This window comes from Solanum pennellii, chromosome 11 (assembly GCF_001406875.1).
Source record: "Solanum pennellii chromosome 11, SPENNV200".
NCBI lineage: Eukaryota > Viridiplantae > Streptophyta > Magnoliopsida > Solanales > Solanaceae > Solanum > Solanum pennellii.
The window spans coordinates 3,167,851-3,185,026 of NC_028647.1; the positions used below are offsets into that span (position 1 = coordinate 3,167,851).

Below are 17,176 nucleotides of genomic sequence, written 5' to 3' on the forward strand. Positions count from 1 at the left end.
TGAACTCTCAAAATCCAAACTAAAGAACTAAAAAGCTAGAGTAACACAAACATATCGAAAAAAATAATGAAATATCTCCGGACGAAATCACAAAAACAAAGAAGTTGAATTCTCGAAATTCAAACTATGTCATATAAATCGAGACGGAACGGAGGGAGGGAGAGAAAGGCCAACACTTTGTCAAAAAGCAAAAAATAGTTGTGTAAAAAATTGATTGGTTGTTGTATATTTTTCTCTTCTCAAATGTTTGATTGGTTCATATTCACTCTCTTTTTGCTATTTTCTTCTCTTTTCTCTTCTCTTTTGGTTTTTTGTGTGGAGAGGAAAAAACACCTCCTTTTCCTTCTCCTTCTCTTTCTCTTAGTCTCTGTTTTTCCCATCTTTTACTTTCTCACACAATACCCTTTTCTTTTTTCTCTTCCATCTCTCTGTTTTCAGTTTTTTTTTCTTTGCTGCATTTCATCAAACACAAGGGGGGTGTTTTTTTTTTCTTTGTGTTTTTTGAAATCAGTGAAAAAGTTGGTCGGAATTAATGGAAATTCCGGTGATGGGTTGTTGTTAATGGAAGTAGTAGTAGTAGTAGAAGAAGAATACTTCTATTTTGCTTCTTAACCATAATCATCATGGATTTTGATGCCGGAATTTCCTTGTCTGTGACTGAAGGACCTTCCTCTTTGTCACCGTCTCTCGACCAAGGTACTGTTTTTATCTTGCTTTTTTTATGGGTTGAGGATCATCACCGTAGCTAAAAGTATAAAGGGTGTCTGGTGCACTAAGGTCTTGCTATGCGTTCGTGTCCGGGGAAAGGGCCGGATTATGCAAGAGGTTGTTTTCATAGCTCGAATTGTGGTGTAAAATGTAAAAAAGCATGAATTTTTAGTTTATGGGTTGTGAACTGTGTTTTATTTTGATTATTGGGTTTCGAATTAATGAATTTCTTAAAACGAGATTTGAGTTAAAGTTATTGGGTTGTGTCGAACCGTTACTTGGATGGTGGCTTGCACCCTTTGTCATTTGACTTGCAGTTTTTTCTCTTTTGGTTTTTTGTTGCTAATTAAACAAGGGAAGAAGATAAAAGATTGAATTTTTGTAATTGTGTTTTATTTTTGTTGGGAAAAAGTTTCATCTTTGCTCAAGCTTTGCTGTATATGGTAGTAATACTTTATTACTCTGAGCATGTCAGAGTGCATATGTGATATTATTGTCCTTTTTGCTCTTAATATATTTTGCAATTCTTTTTCCCTTTTGATTAAAAAGTATATATTATTTTTCACTAATATTGATCAAAAGGAAAGTGTCTCTCTAGCTGTCTACATTCATATAATGGTAGTGCATTTCATCCTTAGTATTTTCCCCTCTTTCTTTTTTCTTGGTTGCTTCCATTGATATGTGGATATTGGGTCAATAGCACATTTGGTTCCTCAGTTGTTGATGATTTTGATTTTAGTAGTTGTGATATCAGGCTAAGCATATATGAACCTTCAATTAATTGTAGCGTACACTTTTGATCCCTTTTGCAAGTTTTGAAGGGTGACAATAAGGTGTTTTAATTGTCTGATATGGTTAACAGCAAGAAGAGTTCTTGTGGAATTCGTAAATAGGGAGAGATGCTTTGATGATCAAGTTGGGTGCTTTTCTAATTTCTTGATAACTATTGTCCAACGTGATTACTAATTAGTACTATAACTTATGCCTTATGGTGACGATGAAATGCACCTGAAGTACTTATGGTTGAACTCATCAACTTTATTGTACATTTATTGTTAAGGAATATTGTATAAGCAAATGCACAAGTTGGCTCTCAATAGGAGAAGCTTCTAACTTTTAAAAATGTGATGTTATGGAAAAGCTTATGTTGGAGCACTTAAGTTTCTTTTTTCTAGATTAAATCAGTATTGTCAATGGCATGCTTAAGCACTGAAGTGAGGCGCAAAACATGTTGGGCGCTTCACCTCTCTTAATGGGTGCTTCAGTATTGTCATTAAGGTTCTAAGACCAAAATTTTCTTTCCAATAAGCGCAATCCTAAATAGGCGATAATACTAAACAATTGAAATTTCACTTTGTCGTAATTTTTTTCAATTTCTTTTTCCGTATATTTGATATTCATGCTCTTAATTATTTGTATTGGACTATACATACAGATTTGTATTTTTTTCTCCATTTGTAACTTCCTTCATTAAACCTATGCTTTATCTGCGTTTTGCACTTAAAGCCCCAATGGACCTTAGATATTTTTTGTTTGATAACACTGGATTAAATACTGGTAAAATAAGTTGTTAAGGTCCAAAACTGAGAGCATTTGGAAGAAGTTTATGGAACTGATATTAATACTAGTATCATTTAAGCTGCCCCAATTATCAATAATAGTACTTATTGCTCCCTCGGTTTCTCAGACACTTTGTGGCAAATGAATTTGAGATCAAGGGATTCAATTGAGTCGGGACATTATCCTGTCCGTGAAGGTGAACCAGATTGTTCCTACTATATCAGAACTGGTCTCTGTAGGTTTGGATCAACTTGCCGGTTCAACCATCCTCCTAATAGGAAGCTGGTAAGGCACTGAATTCTAATATTAGGGGAAGATGAATTTGAGAAAACTTCCTAGAAGTTATGCGAACTTGAATGATTTTATTGTTTGGTGTTGTTGATTTTTTCTACTTATCTTGGTTAATGTACAAAATATTTATATGATTTGGTCACAGTTTATAATTTCATAAATTAGGATCGCAACTCATTTTTTCTTTTTACTGGAACTTGAGTAACTGTTAATCGATGAGCTTCCGAGACTTTGCTTTGCTGAACTGACAAACAATTCTGTCCTGTGACTCCGTTTCTCTCACTAAAAATGTTTAATGACAAGGTCACATTGTTTGTAAGCACATTAATGCAGCACTTGCAAAGTGGGCAGGTCGGAGAAGGTGCTCCCTTTCCTTGTATCATAAGGAAAAAGTATCAAAGGCCGAACCTGCACTCCATTTTTAAGCAGGGTGTGAAAAATCTGTCATAGGTTTTGAATCCTCGTTCCTTAGTTTACATTTTTTATTTAAACTAGACATAAGCTTCCTTGTACGTACTGCAACAAGCATCTCTGTACACTGCAATATGAGATATTCAGTTGGGATCTTTTTCTTTTATTGGTGATAATGGTGGTATCCAGTCCAGTTTGTGGTGGGTGCTTGCTACCTCCTACTAGCACATGTATCGGGTAACTCTACCTATCAAGGCTTAGGCAATTGGAAAGAAATCACCTAACTGTTTGTCTCAGTTGGGATTTGAAGCCCGGTCTCCCATTTTTAGTTGGGATCCTATTTCTTCATGATAATTACTAGATGTATAATACTTATGATGTCTTCCTGTTAGAACTTATAACTTTAATAGTTGTCACTGAATTTAAGTTTACATGAATCCACAGAGATATATGTATTAAATTCTAGCATATTCTTTGATTTGTATAATTGATGATATGCAAAGTGTTTGATGTAGGCCATCGCCACTGCAAGGATGAAGGGAGAGTATCCAGAAAGAATAGGACAACCCGAATGCCAGGTATGTGCTCAGTCCATGTCTTTTTTTTGGCTGAACATGCGGGAAAATGACTAGCAGTGTAATAGCATCTATTTATAGAAATGGAGCAACAACAAATAGCCCACATCCTAAACTAGTTGGGGGCTGGATTTACACAAAGAGGTTTTTAATAAAGATTCACGGTAAAACGAAGTACCAATCTCTTATCAAAGCATGGAAAAAGCTAAAATATATAACTCGTAAATTTGGCCTGTTTGTGCGCACAGTAAATCCTGGAAATAAACTGGTTTTCTAAATGATTTGGAAATGAAAGAGTACAAATGAACTCTGCGACTAAAGTTGATTCTCCCATACTCAATAATTAAATTTCAATCCATGGTAGAGAATGAATTATTTCTTATTTGGTTATTAAATATTTGGTTTGATAAATCTATGCTGCTTTCTGTATATATCATTTGCTAAATACTGGAAACGTTCTCCTTGTAATCTTTTAATTTTCTGGTTGATAAATTTAGTTCTGAATTTAATTGAAGCAACTATGTTAGTGAGGATTCATATCGCCAATGCTAACTTGCTAGGGATTAAGGTTAGTTGTTGGTTAATAAATTTAGTTATCCCAAGACCAGTGTTTGGTGCTTAAAAAGGAATGTTACCTCACTGTGTGATTTTCTTTGAATATTATTGCTAGATTCTGTACTACTGTCTGTTTTACTTTTTAAGATCTTGGGTTGCATAAATGAATATTACATACTCCTTCTATGAAGCGACTTTAATCTCCAACATTCAAGTAAAAGTACAACTTTGTTTTATACATAGAATCAATAAACAAAAATGTTCTCCATCTAACAACATAGGCTATTGAGTGAGGCGGTTCACTCAATTTAACATGGTATCACAATCACAGCAACCAGAGATCCTTTTGGTATTAACACCACCTATCAACAAAATATTTTGCGTGTCTGACCCAAAGAAAAGGAAAAAGAATCAGGCCATGTATGAGGGGCCTATCTTAGACATAAAAGAAATAAACATAATTGTTTCCTCACTGACCGCTTAAACTTTTAGATGAGATTGTTAACACAACTCATATATATATAATATCGTATAAGCACATCTTTGTTGCAAAGTCTTCAGTGAACAAGTGATAGATGGTTCTGGATTTTTGGTTTGGTTTATTTGTCAAAATGTTCATTAAATAGAAGAGACTTTTCTATATGGAGTGTTTATTTATGATGCTTTTTAATGGTTTAAAAGTTCTCTCGTTTTGAATGCTTATTAACCATCAATGACTAGTTTTAGAGTTAGACCTCAGGTATTTAATATTTAATATAATCTTCTTTCTTAAATTCGATCTATTTGACTCTTCAAGTCGTACTCTGCGTGAGTTTTCCTGTGGTAGCTTTTCATTTGTCTCTGCTAATTCCCTTAAACCTATTTAGCTCACGGACTGAAAGATTTTAGCAATTTTGCAGTACTTCTTGAAAACGGGAACTTGCAAATTTGGAGCCACTTGCAAATTTCACCATCCTAAAGACAAGGCTGGGATTGCTGGAAGAGTTACCCTAAATGTCATGGGCTATCCACTTCGCCCGGTTTGACTTCATTACCAGAACTATTTGTTGAATTTTATAGATCTATTTTCTAATGTATGCAAAAAGGTCTGCGTTCACAATGACTTCAATGGATCTTAACCTGCATTTTTCTTTTCAGTTGCCATTTTTTTTAACAGAGCAATTGCAATTTCTGTTATTCCACATGCTTGCTGGTAAAAGTTATATATGATCAATTATAATGATTGAAGGGAGCCATACTTATGTTTAACATAGAAGAGAAAACTAATTAGTGAATTTATTGCCTTGTCATTTTGTTTGAAATTCATGGATACATGCATTGCTTCATTGGATTTGCTAGGGTGTGTTATTATTGTGAAATGGTTGACCGAGACTTCTTCCTTGAGACATGTTTGTGCTCTGTGGTTATGCATAATGCCCTTTCTTCTACCTGCAGAATGAGTCTGAATGTGCTTATTACATGAGAACTGGACAGTGCAAGTTTGGAAGTACCTGTAAATTTCACCATCCCCAGCCTTCTAACATGATGGTCTCCTTACGTGGTTCTCCTGTTTATCCTCCCGTTCCTTCTGCAACAACTCCTGGTCAGCTGTCCTACCCCTTGTCTAGAGGTTCTTTTATCCCCGGGGCACGCTGGCAGGGTCCTTCAGGTTACACTCCATTGATAGTACCTCAGGGAGTAGTATCAGTTCCAGGATTTGCATACAGTGTAAGCTTCCATATGATACCTTGCTAATTGCAATTGTTTGTTATGTATGAGTTAACTTTGTACTTGGTTGTTATTCTCGAAACCAGAATTTGCTTCATCCAGATAATTCTTATTTGGGTTCCACATTTGCTTGTTGATCAAGAATGTCTAGTCTTGAACTGAGTTTAAGTCAAACTGTTTTTGTCTATGATTTTATAACCTCTTTCCTGTATTCATATTTGTGGATTATTAAAACTTTTCTAGAATATGTACTGTTATTGACGGATGATTAAAAGAATTCTATCCTTTTCCCTCCCAGCTTGTGTATGCGGAGATTCCTTTCTAAATTTGAAGGTTCTGTTCTCAACTTGAATATATTTGAGAATCATCACATTACCACATAGAAAACCAATTCCACTAATTCTTGGTAATTATTACTCCCAAGATGTAGTTCTCATCTGTTGCTCTTCGAGGATGCCGCCATTACTTGATACTGAAGTCTCTCCTTCTTCCTATGCTATTTGAGTGAATTTTCTGTGGAATAGTAAGATATTATTCCCTCAATTGTGAAATAGGCGTGAAAAGTTTGTGAATTAGTTTCAAGGAGCCTTTCACTCCTTTATAGTTCTTAGAGATAAAACAGTAGAACACTCTTGTAGTCATATGGTATTAAGTTCTTATTAAGGCTGATATCCAGATGGAAATATGTTCAGAACGAATTTGTAAGAACATGGTATCTGAATAATCATCTTTCCTTTGATGGGAAAGAAATGGGCTGCAATTGGGAGTGGAGCTGGCTGAGTTTGAACTTGACCTTAGTCCCTAGTAGGAGCATTCATAAATGTACTTAAACTCTTTTCCCTTTATAAGACAGTATTTCCGCAAGATAATGTAACCATTTATGCTCAAGTGTTTTGAATACTTTTGTATTGAACTAGCTTATGAGCTGTTGCGTATCTATTTTGAGGTTTTCTTTTACGTGCAAACAAACTCAATTTACATATAGGTAATATCTTTTTCAGGGTCAGATGGGCTCAGTTTCTTCTCCTGAGGGCCAGGGACAGACAGCTGGAAATAACCAGGTCTATGGAACTTCACGATCCAGTGATCCAGTAGCCATGGGATCTCAAGCAGTCACTTCCCCATATCGTCAAGCTTCTGGTCCTATGGGGTACTATGCATTGCAAGAGGAGAATGTCTTCCCTGAACGACCTGGACAGCCTGAATGCCAGTTTTACATGAAGACCGGAGACTGCAAGTTTGGTGCTGTTTGTAGATTCCATCATCCAAGGGAAAGGCTTATTCCTCCTCCTGATTGTCTGCTAAGTCCCATTGGACTTCCTTTACGGCCTGTGAGTAGAACTTTTTGTTATTTGCCAGTTCGTTTTGGCATCAGTCTAGTGATGAGTTTGCTGTTCAAAGCTTCCATACTACTTGTGTCAGTGTTAGTGTTTTTGTTTCTCATGCTTGATGTGCTTGATAATTAAATCTGGGAAGTTGGTTCTCTCCCAATTCTGTTATTGTATTTTTCGTTCCCACTGCGAACAAAGTGCCCTAGTTGATAAGTTGACATTACAGGTTTCATGGGTTCAAAGAGAATGGTGTCTTCATTATTTTCTTCTTGGAAGATAGACTTGTAGTCCATGTGAAAAAGTGTTCTTCAAAAAATAAAGAAGGAAAGAAAAACTTTTGTTGATTAGGTTAGGACTTCAATCGGTAGGGACCTGTAGATTTGTTGGAATCCATGTTAAGACTTGTTTTGGCTAAGCTACTCATTGTTTCGTACTCTCGCGAGTACTGAAAAAATTTCGTCGGGCTTGAGGATATTATCAATGAATAAACAAATATCTATGTAATAAGTTCTGGGGATTAGAAGGTGTCATACCGTCAATTGTGGCATATAAATCCTTTACTTCTTCGAACTCTTAGTATGCTTTTCTGGCCGAAGAATCTATTGTTTTCTAACCAAATATTTTATCTACAGAAAACAAAAAGGAAATAGAAGAGCAAAAAGCCTATTCTTGGAAAACAATTCTTTTGACACTACAAAACTACTGATTCCTTCAAATTCAAATTCAAAAGATTTATAATCCTACACCACCTTACTGAACTTAGGTGTATCATGTTAGGTGAAGGAGTTGTGTTATTGTCGAGATTTTTCATAATCTGCATGACTGCTGCAGTCCTGGAACATATTTGGGAGAAAAATGAAGAGGATGTAGGGAAAAAAATAATTAGAAACGGTCTAAAGAGTAAAGACTGGTTATCTTTTCCTGCTTTTCCCTCCAAAAACCTTTATTGTAATGTGGAAACTTGGCGAGCTGAAAAATTTCTTTTCTTTTGGTTTCTTTTGTTGGATTTGTTTTGCAGGGAGAACCACTGTGTATTTTCTATTCCAGATATGGGATCTGCAAATTTGGCCCAAGTTGCAAGTTTGATCACCCAATGACGGTTTTCACTTATAGTATTGCAGCATCATCAGCTACTGATGCTCCTACAGTTCAGCGTTTATTGGGTTCATCATCAGGAACCAGTGCATTGAACATGACTTCAGAAGGGCTTGTTGAAGCAGTTTCAACAAAGCCCAGGCGACTGTCACTCTCAGAAACGAGAAAGATGCCGTCTGGTGATAATAACATTGACAGAGAGGGGTGATATTTATCCACCAATTATCAGCCAGCATCATTATTTTCTATCTTTTTGAGAATCAATAACAGTTGCCTGTAAATTCTTTTCCATCGGTGGAGATGTACAGAATCCAGTAAAAATCTCAATTTATTCTTCTGAAAATGCATTTCAGTTGACAAAGTTGACATTTCTGTACTTTCACTTTGGAGCAATGTATAAATCTGCCGATGTTGGCACAAATTGGTGAATCCAACTGTTAATTATTCAACAGCCATCAGCCCTCTACATTTCTCTTTGTGAATTAAATTAACCCCTAATCTCCTGTATGACCATTGATTTCCTCTACAGCATCCAGCTTTTGTTAATATCAGAGAAGGTTGTAATAATCTAAATGCCTATTCTTGTACCCTGCAGTTTTTTTTTTTTTTTTTTTTTTTCGAGGAAGAACTCTTGTACCTTGCAATTGTTCTAGACATATGTCAATGCCTTGCTTTGCTTATAGTTATTATCAATCACCAGAGTTTTAAGGGTATCTCATGGTTTTAGTTATCTGTCCATCAACTAAATTTTGCTCTAGTTTTCTCTTTTATTTTGGCAGATGTATATAGTCCTTGCAGGTTTTGTATGAGGTAACTTGTGGTGATCACAAACAGAATTGATGTCAAATAAATGGATCTTTCTTCATCTGTTCAGTGCATTATTATCTGGTAAACTGGAATCATTAGATGCTCACTAAAGAAAACACGGTATGTAGGGATTATCCATCTTAAAGAAGTTTACTTAACAGTCCCCTGTGAATTTTCTGTAGAAATTGTACAGTGAACAGAAAGGGACATGTTTATGGAGCAGCACAATCCATCAGGATGGCAGTTATTAATGGAAAGGGAGATGTAACCTCTTAACTTATTTTTCTTTTACCTTAATTTTCCCCCTTAATGATGGTGTAATTTAGCGTTTCCAATGATTGCCATATATATCTGTTTTTCTCAAAACTAGAATGGAATTTGTTAGTAAGATTGTAATTGTTTTTTAAATCAAGAATAGGGATTTCTGCCTTGAAGGTAGCTCTACTTGTGTAATTACACCATTTCTCTTTCTTTCTTAAACAAAACTCAAGAACTAGTTTGTACTTCACATGATATATGTTCAGTAGATTTATGTTGTAGGCTACAGGATTACCACAATCGTCATCCAAGAAGGCCTTGAGAGATGGTGGATCTCATCCCTGGATAACTGCATCCCTAGGTGGCACATGTTTGTGGCAACAAGATCGTCTCAGAAGAATTTGTTATGGGTATGTGATGCTGGAATGACAATTTATGCAAATAGGAAGTCATTACTTTTTTGGTTGCAGCAAGACATTTACCATACTGTGCTCAACTAATTAATAGGAAGCTAATGCTCTCTGGTGACTGAAACATGTAAAGTTTTAACTTAAGTGAGATGTACCATGATTTGATGAAGTTGAAGTGGTGAACCTTGCAATTTGGCACTGAAGCAAAGGATATTCAACCCAAAGTAGAAATACATCTGTCTTGACAAAAAAAAAAACGGTTTTGTGAGTTGGTGATAAATGGACTTGTTGACTCCCAGCTGATAACTTGAATCTTCTAAGAAGAGACAATCGTAGAGCTGTTAGCTATCAATAATCGAATAAGATAAATAGTAGCTTAGGGAGTTACACCTGACGAACTACCTGCTATTTTGTTACGAGAGCCTTTAAATTGTGTCTCTAATACAAAAGAAGTGAATCTACTTAAAAGTTCAGAGTTGTGTTTGTTGCTCTCCTCTGTCCCAATGATTAGAATATATAGGCAGTTTCCCGAGGGTTCATCAGATACAACCTCTCTACTTCCCAAGGTAGGGGTAAGGTTTGTGTACACTCTACCTCCCTAGACTGCACTTGTGGGATTACACGGGGTATGTTGTTGTTGTGGTAGACATGGAGCAAATTTTCAAAAACATGAACCATAAAGATGAATGTGTAGATTGGTATTACCTCTATGTCATTTTGAATTCTTAAGTAAATTTCTTATTTGGAGTGGAAGTAGTCAAGTGGACTGCAGGTACAATAGCGAAACAAAGTCCTCAGGTCTGAGGTAGTTGTTAATGCTTGAATTGCCCCTATTAAAAATAAGGCTATTCTATTGAAAACTGACTCTACCTCCCAAGGTAGAATTAAGGTTTGCGTACACTCTACCCTCCCCAAACCTACTTGTGGGATTACATCGGGTATGTTGTTGTAGAAATAGGGCTAGTCTTGGATATGAAAGAAGGATATTCTGAGCCTGGGCTTATCCCTTTGATAGCTTTTGTTTAGCCTCCTTTGCTATGTCAATCCCTCCGTATTTGAAGTGCAAATATGCATGGATCATTTTGTGAGAGTTTGAAAAAACATGATGATTGTAGAAGCATGCTCTTCTTTGTAAGATCTATAGAGCCAAATCTGTTGGATTAGGATACAGTGCTCTTGTTTAAATGGAAGGAACATTAGTAATTCTAGTCATTTATTCTATGATTAGTAGAAGTAAAGGAATGGAAGATTCTATGTAGATGCTCCACGTTCTCCTCCTGAGTATTACTATAACTGACTATTGCTTTTGATAGCTATTACCATGTGTCGCCTTTTATCTTTGAGTTACCGCAATATTTTCTTTGTTGTTACTGTTCTTTTTCTGGACCCCCTGTATTGCTTTCCATATGAATTGATCTGTCTTCTTGTCTGTCATATTTCCGTTTTCTTAACTACTTTGATTTGTTGCACTTGAGCCGAGGGTCTTTTGGAAACAACCTCTATATCTACCTCGTGTAGGGGTAAGGATTGCGTACACTCTACCTTCCCCAAACTTACTTGTGGGATTACCAGAGGAGATCACTTCGATATTCTGTTTTCTTGAATTTTAGATAATAGAGTTTACATTCTCCTCTTTAGAGAGACACAATTACATTTACTTCACAAACACTTGCTATGCTGAAGGTCTGGTTTATACTCTCATTCCTTTCTCACACCAAAGCTTGATGCCCAGGAGACTTGCCCTCGACCTGATTGCTTTAGCTGCTATTTGCGTTCAAAGACTCGATGATTCAACGAATTCTGCAATTTCATGGTTTATACTACATCCTTTTGGACTGAGACTTACCGTAGTTTATATACTTGTCAGTCCCTTCTCAACTCCTTTGGTATCTATTACTTCTTATTTTTATTTTTTATAATAATGTTCCTTTTTCTTTATGTTGACAATTTTGATAATAATGACCTTTAATTGTCCATCCTGCCTTGATCAAGCTTCTCATTTTTACCAATATCTTGAAAATGACTTCAGGAGCGTTCGTGGGTTCTGCAGTGCCTTTAAAGGACGCTAAACACAGACGCCTAGGTGATCATCACCACCGATACTTCAACACCTATTATTCAACAAATTGCGGAGGGACTGAAAGACTGCTCTCAACTTTGGCTCTGGACTGTGGAGTGACTGTTAAGGGCGCTTGCACAACCCCCAGGTGATCATCACCGCCACCTATTATTCAACAGATTATGGACTGGTTGAAAGATTGTTCTCAAGCTTCTTGACATCGCAACGTCTTGGAGTTTATTGATTCTATTCTTCTGGATGCGCTCTACACCCCTTTCCGTGTTGCCATTTGCATGTTAGTGCAGAAAGTAGCCCGATCGTATTCCAGAGAAGGATATCTGCTGATCTACATAGAGGAAGATAAACAAGAAGATCAATCAGCTGTGACAAAATTGCATAGTCAAGATCTTATAGGTATAATGAAACCAACCCCCCCCCTCGCCCCAGTGGTATATGGCTCATTTTGTGCACACCTCGATTACTCAACCAAGTACCTGCTAACTCCTACCAACAGAGTAACTCTGCTCACCAAGACTTAGGATCTTCTAGAAGTCGTGGCTGGATCTAGATAGCGAATGCCGGGGCACTAGAATGACAAGATTAACTTTGCCTCAAGACAAATATTATCCTTTCAGATTTAGTTTGTAGCATTGCTTCCATACAACCAGCACTGATAGACTGAACTAACAGCAGCTTGATGACTAATGAGTTCATTGCGATGTTATTCCAATTATGTTTCAATGTAATTGTTCTTTGAGAAACCTTAAGGGCTAGGTTGGGTACAATTCGAATCTCGATAGATAATAGACCAACTCATACGTACCTTTATTCTTCTCCACTTAAATATCAAGCTTTTGTCTGAATTAAGGATTTGAACTTGTGATGAACCCTAATCCACACATCACGTGTTACGCTCTTACACTAGGCCAAAGTATAGTGGTAATCTTCTTCACTATGGTCACAATCTCTCTATCTTTACGAGGGTAATATTGTGTACACATATCTCAACGTAGAATTACACGGATTGTGTTATTGTAGTGGAACTTTTTTTTTTTCTTCTGACTTAGGTAAACAACAAGATTGGTGATGGTGTAACATGGGGTTTCGTTCTGCTACCTAATACTGGAGTAAATTCTGAAAAAAAATGGGTGGAAGATTCATAAAAGGGAAATAATTAAAAACAGAATTTCAAAAAATAAATAAATTTTTTATATTTTTATAAAAAAAAAATATGAAAAGATCGAATGTAGTTTGGGATTATATATATAGATATATAACTACTTATTACATATACGATTCATATAATATTATTCGAATTATAACAAATTTATAGACTAGTATTAATATAAAACCATTTTATTTCGACGATAGATCTTTGATTATTCCACTTGAGTGAAATATCTTATTTTGCGTAATTGATTCACGAAAGAAATTATTTCTACTTTCTTTTAAATATTTCTATATATTTTAAGTATTAATATTGATTTAATTGAAGCTTTTTTTGAAAAGATAAAGTCATAAACTATGATTGTTGAGTTATTATTTTTTGATATACTTACTCAAATTGAAAATTTATCATAAACAATCACTTCTATTTTTAGTGTTATTTGTGGCAAAATTGATTTTTTAAAGACCTATTACTTGATTTAGTTTGGGAATTTTTTTGTATTTTTTAATCCAAATACAGATGAGTTATCTGTCATGAGAAACTTATTGTGTAAAAAATAGGCAGAGAGGCCAATAATGACTCACATAATTACACTCACATAGTCACCTAGTCACACTGCTATGCCTGTGACTTCCCACTTACTACTTTTGGTTCCACTTATCCATAATTCGTATCGAAAAGTCTCGTATTAAAAGATAAAACATCTCCTAATAAAGATAACTTTGTCCGATACTCAAATTTAAAATCTCTAGTTAACGAAGCAGTACATAAACTTATTGGTCTCACTTTCTACCTTGGTTCTCCACTCGAAGTCGTAATAAATTTACACTGAAAAGTCTTATATTAAAAGATAAAACACTTTCTAACCAAGATAACTCTGTATGAGACTAGAACTCGAACTCGAAATCGAAATCGAAATCGAAATTGAAATTGTTGGTCCCACTTATATACTACTACTATATACTAGTACTAGAAAAATGTTAACAATGACCCCAACCAAACCACTCATTTCACTTTCTTTCCTTCCTACAAACTCTCCAATTTTCTTTCTTTTTCCTTTTTACCTTTTTTTTTTCTTTTCCATTTTCAAACACCATTCTTCTAATTTTAACTCTTTTCTTGACAGTTCATTGCCATTAATCACATTCTCCCACTTGTTCATTCCTATCTATGTTCTTCCTAACTACTTTATTTATGTGAAAAAACCCCTCTTTGTTGAAAAATCAAGAACCCAACTTTATAGTTAACATTTTTTTTTTCTTTTCCTAAAAAATTGTGAGAATATATAGCATAAAGATATCTTATCTTGTGTTTGGTAAGAAAGAAAGGAGAAAAAAATAAGATGTCTGGTACTGTTAGTGGGGTTCTTATCCCCTTTCTATTCTTTGTGTTAGTTATGAGTACTCATGCTGCCCCAATTTCACAAGTAAGTTCTTTTTTTTTTGTCTCTTGCAATCTGTTAATAGTGTTTCTTGATAGATCCCATTAGAGTTCTTGATATAAAGATTGGATTTTTATGGAGTATTTGAGCTATATTTGGTTCTGTAGGCAAAAGGGTCTGAGATGGTGTCTGTAAAGATTGAAATTTGGTTCTGTAGGCAAAAGGGTCTGAGATGGTGTCTGTAAAGATTGAAATTTTATGGAGTGTTTGAGCTATATTTGGTTCTGTAGGCAAAAGGGTCTGAGATGGTGTCTATAAAGATTGGATTTTTATGGAGTATTGAGATAGATTTTGTTTCTGTAGGCAAAAGGGTCTGAGATGGTGTGTGTAATGATTGAATTTTTATCTAATGTTGAGCTATATTTTGCTTCTGTAGGCAAAAGGGTCTGAGATAGTGTCTGTAAAGATTGTATTTTTATGGAATATTGAGCTATATTTTGCTTCTGTAGGCAAAAGGGTTTGAGATAGTGTCTGTAAAGATTGAATTTTTATGGAATATTGAGCTAGATTTTGCTTGTGTAGGCAAAAGGGTCTGAGATGGTGCCTCTAATTGAGCCAGGGAAGGCAGAGAAAATGATGATAATGCTGAATAACACAAGGAGGAAGCTTGGGAGTTTTCAGATTTGTGCACTTTGCACTTGCTGTGGTGGGGCTAAAGCAGTATGCTTGCCTACTCCTTGTTGCTATGCTATCAATTGCAACATACCAAACAGGCCTTTTGGTTACTGTTCTTTCACTCCCAAAACTTGTAATTGTTTTGGATGCCATTACTAAATCCACAAGAAATCAAAAAGTACCTCTCTTTCTTTAAAAGAAAAGAAGGAGAAAGGGAAGGAAAAAGTCAAATTAGATCTTTTTTTGGGTCTTTGATTTGTGTTTCTGTGAGTCTGAAAGGGGAGAGGAATATCTGTTCTTAGATTTGATTTGTTTATAATTGTTTGAAGGACAGCTATTTCCAGGTAATCTTTTGCTACTTCATGATGGGATTTGTGCCCTTAGCAGTAGTGTTAAGTTTTTTACTCTTTCAGTAATGAAGAAAATGTGATTCTTTTTCTAAGTTGCAAAAAACTTGGATGAAGTACTAGTTTCAGATTGAAGTATAATACATATATCCATTGTGTTTCTCTCTCTCTTAATCAAGTTGTTTATTCAGTAAACTTGTTAGTATATTTTATTGATGTTGATAGTTTCTGTCATTATAAAATATTGTTTGCTTAGTGAGTATATCTACTGAGGTATTCATTACTGTCACTATAGTTATGTTTATTGTCTCCATGTTTTGGCCATTAATTAATTGCTTACTGTTGTACCATTAAAGGTTATTTAGCATTAGAATTTCAATGTATGGATAATTTATTATAATACATCAACAAAACACTCAAACTTGGCCTTAACTAACAAGTAAGTACTATAACTTTGAAAGTACACATCTAGACATCTCAACTTGGTGTCGATTGACAACTAAACACTCCAACTCATCCCCATTGTTTCTCGCGACACATAAATCTTGGAGGTGTTACCATTTAGTAAATTGGAGTTTTCAAGAGACACAGTGGAGACGAGTTGAGCTGTCTAGATGCGTATACTCAAAGTTAGAGTTTGAGGTCAAGTTTAGTGTAAATACTGAACCTAAGGTTGAATTTCCTTTTTGTTGTCATAACAGCTAGTCAATGAGAAAATGGTGTGCTGAATTTATTATAGAGTAGGACAATTTTTGTTTATTATTGATGTTGAAAGTGTCTTCATGTGATATTGGTTCACTCTTAGACAAATGATGCAGCCCCCACAAGTCCCTATTATGTTTAAGGGAAAGTTTGGGACAGAGCTTTAACTTATCCTAAGCAATAAAGACATTAGATGGGCTTTTATTGCTTGTAGAGAAGGGAGTGAGTGAGGTTGTTGTCAATGTAAACAAACTTAAAGATTATGGTGGGTAGAAGTTGAGGTAGGGTAGTTAAACTCAGCTACCATAATAATGCACTGTTGTAGTGTTGTTCAATTGTACAGTATTATATTCTATGTCTATTGCATTTATAAGTTATAGTTTACTTTAGGTTCTACATTTTCTGGGAGTCTTTTAGTGTTATCGTAGATTATAGGCCGGTAGAAAATATAGAGAACTTCTAGTAATTGATGTTTTTTTATTTTAATAAGCGACATGATCAGTGAGGATTCATGTAGCCGATATTAACTTGCTTTGGATTGAAGATGCATAGCTGGTTTGAACTTGTGTGTCAAGTTCATCTTTCCTCAAGAAGAAAAGAAAGTAGTAGTAGTAGATATATTATAGAACTAACACATTAAATGGATGGTAGATTGAGCATGTGGTGGCATGGGCACATGTAACCCCCCACTCCCTTGTTTTTTTTTTTAAAAAAATAATGGTGTGGTGTTCGAGTCAGTTTGTGTGTATCTTGATTGTTCTTCGGGATATATGTTTCCTTCATATCAGTTATGTTGTTCAGACTCTTCAAAAATGTTGCTACATTAGTGTATTACTTTTGGAGGATTCGACACGTGCTAGAGTTCGAGCAACTCTACTCACTGAGATTTAGACAAATGCCAAGAAGTAATCTTGCTATTTTATTTTGTTTCAGCTAAGAATTGAACCTCATTATCATGTGTTGTTCTGTTTGTTTGGTTACCTTTGAATCTTTATGACCCCTAACTTATGCAGCTTGTGAGTATTAAATGACCAATCTTGTGGTGGAATGAATATAAGTTCTTTATTTTTAATTAGAGATCTCGAGTTCGAACTTTGTGTATGAAAAAATCGTGTTAGGGGACGCTTTCTCCTTAA

The 17,176-nt window shown here is 35.3% G+C and overlaps 3 protein-coding genes across 5 annotated transcripts; all 3 read left to right on the forward strand.

Moving 5' to 3' along the window:
• The first annotated feature begins 320 nt into the window (after window positions 1-320).
• Window positions 321-8,806, forward strand: LOC107004604 (zinc finger CCCH domain-containing protein ZFN-like). Of its 2 annotated transcripts, XM_015202869.2 has the most exons (7): window positions 321-696; window positions 2,396-2,553; window positions 3,486-3,548; window positions 5,000-5,119; window positions 5,535-5,807; window positions 6,809-7,138; window positions 8,157-8,806. In XM_015202869.2, the coding sequence occupies exons 1-7, from the start codon at window positions 624-626 to the stop codon at window positions 8,439-8,441; spliced, it is 1,302 nt and encodes a 433-aa protein (XP_015058355.1). In that variant the 5' UTR covers window positions 321-623; the 3' UTR covers window positions 8,442-8,806. The 2 variants fall into 2 exon arrangements, with proteins under 2 accessions (XP_015058355.1, XP_027768588.1); XM_027912787.1 differs by lacking the exon at window positions 321-696 and having other exon boundaries at window positions 2,417-2,553; window positions 3,474-3,548.
• A 184-nt stretch (window positions 8,807-8,990) lies between these two features.
• Window positions 8,991-12,575, forward strand: LOC107004605. 2 transcript variants are annotated; one of them, XM_027912788.1, is made up of 5 exons: window positions 8,991-9,121; window positions 9,223-9,304; window positions 9,581-9,708; window positions 11,441-11,570; window positions 11,738-12,575. In XM_027912788.1, the coding sequence occupies exons 2-5, from the start codon at window positions 9,278-9,280 to the stop codon at window positions 11,765-11,767; spliced, it is 315 nt and encodes a 104-aa protein (XP_027768589.1). In that variant the 5' UTR covers window positions 8,991-9,121; window positions 9,223-9,277; the 3' UTR covers window positions 11,768-12,575. The 2 variants fall into 2 exon arrangements, with proteins under 2 accessions (XP_027768589.1, XP_015058358.1); XM_015202872.2 differs by having other exon boundaries at window positions 9,093-9,304; window positions 11,441-11,521.
• A 1,355-nt stretch (window positions 12,576-13,930) lies between these two features.
• On the forward strand, window positions 13,931-15,512 carry LOC107003043. Its single transcript, XM_015201286.2, has 2 exons — window positions 13,931-14,361; window positions 14,899-15,512. The coding sequence occupies exons 1-2, from the start codon at window positions 14,278-14,280 to the stop codon at window positions 15,148-15,150; spliced, it is 336 nt and encodes a 111-aa protein (XP_015056772.1). The 5' UTR covers window positions 13,931-14,277; the 3' UTR covers window positions 15,151-15,512.
• The last annotated feature ends 1,664 nt before the right edge of the window (window positions 15,513-17,176 follow it).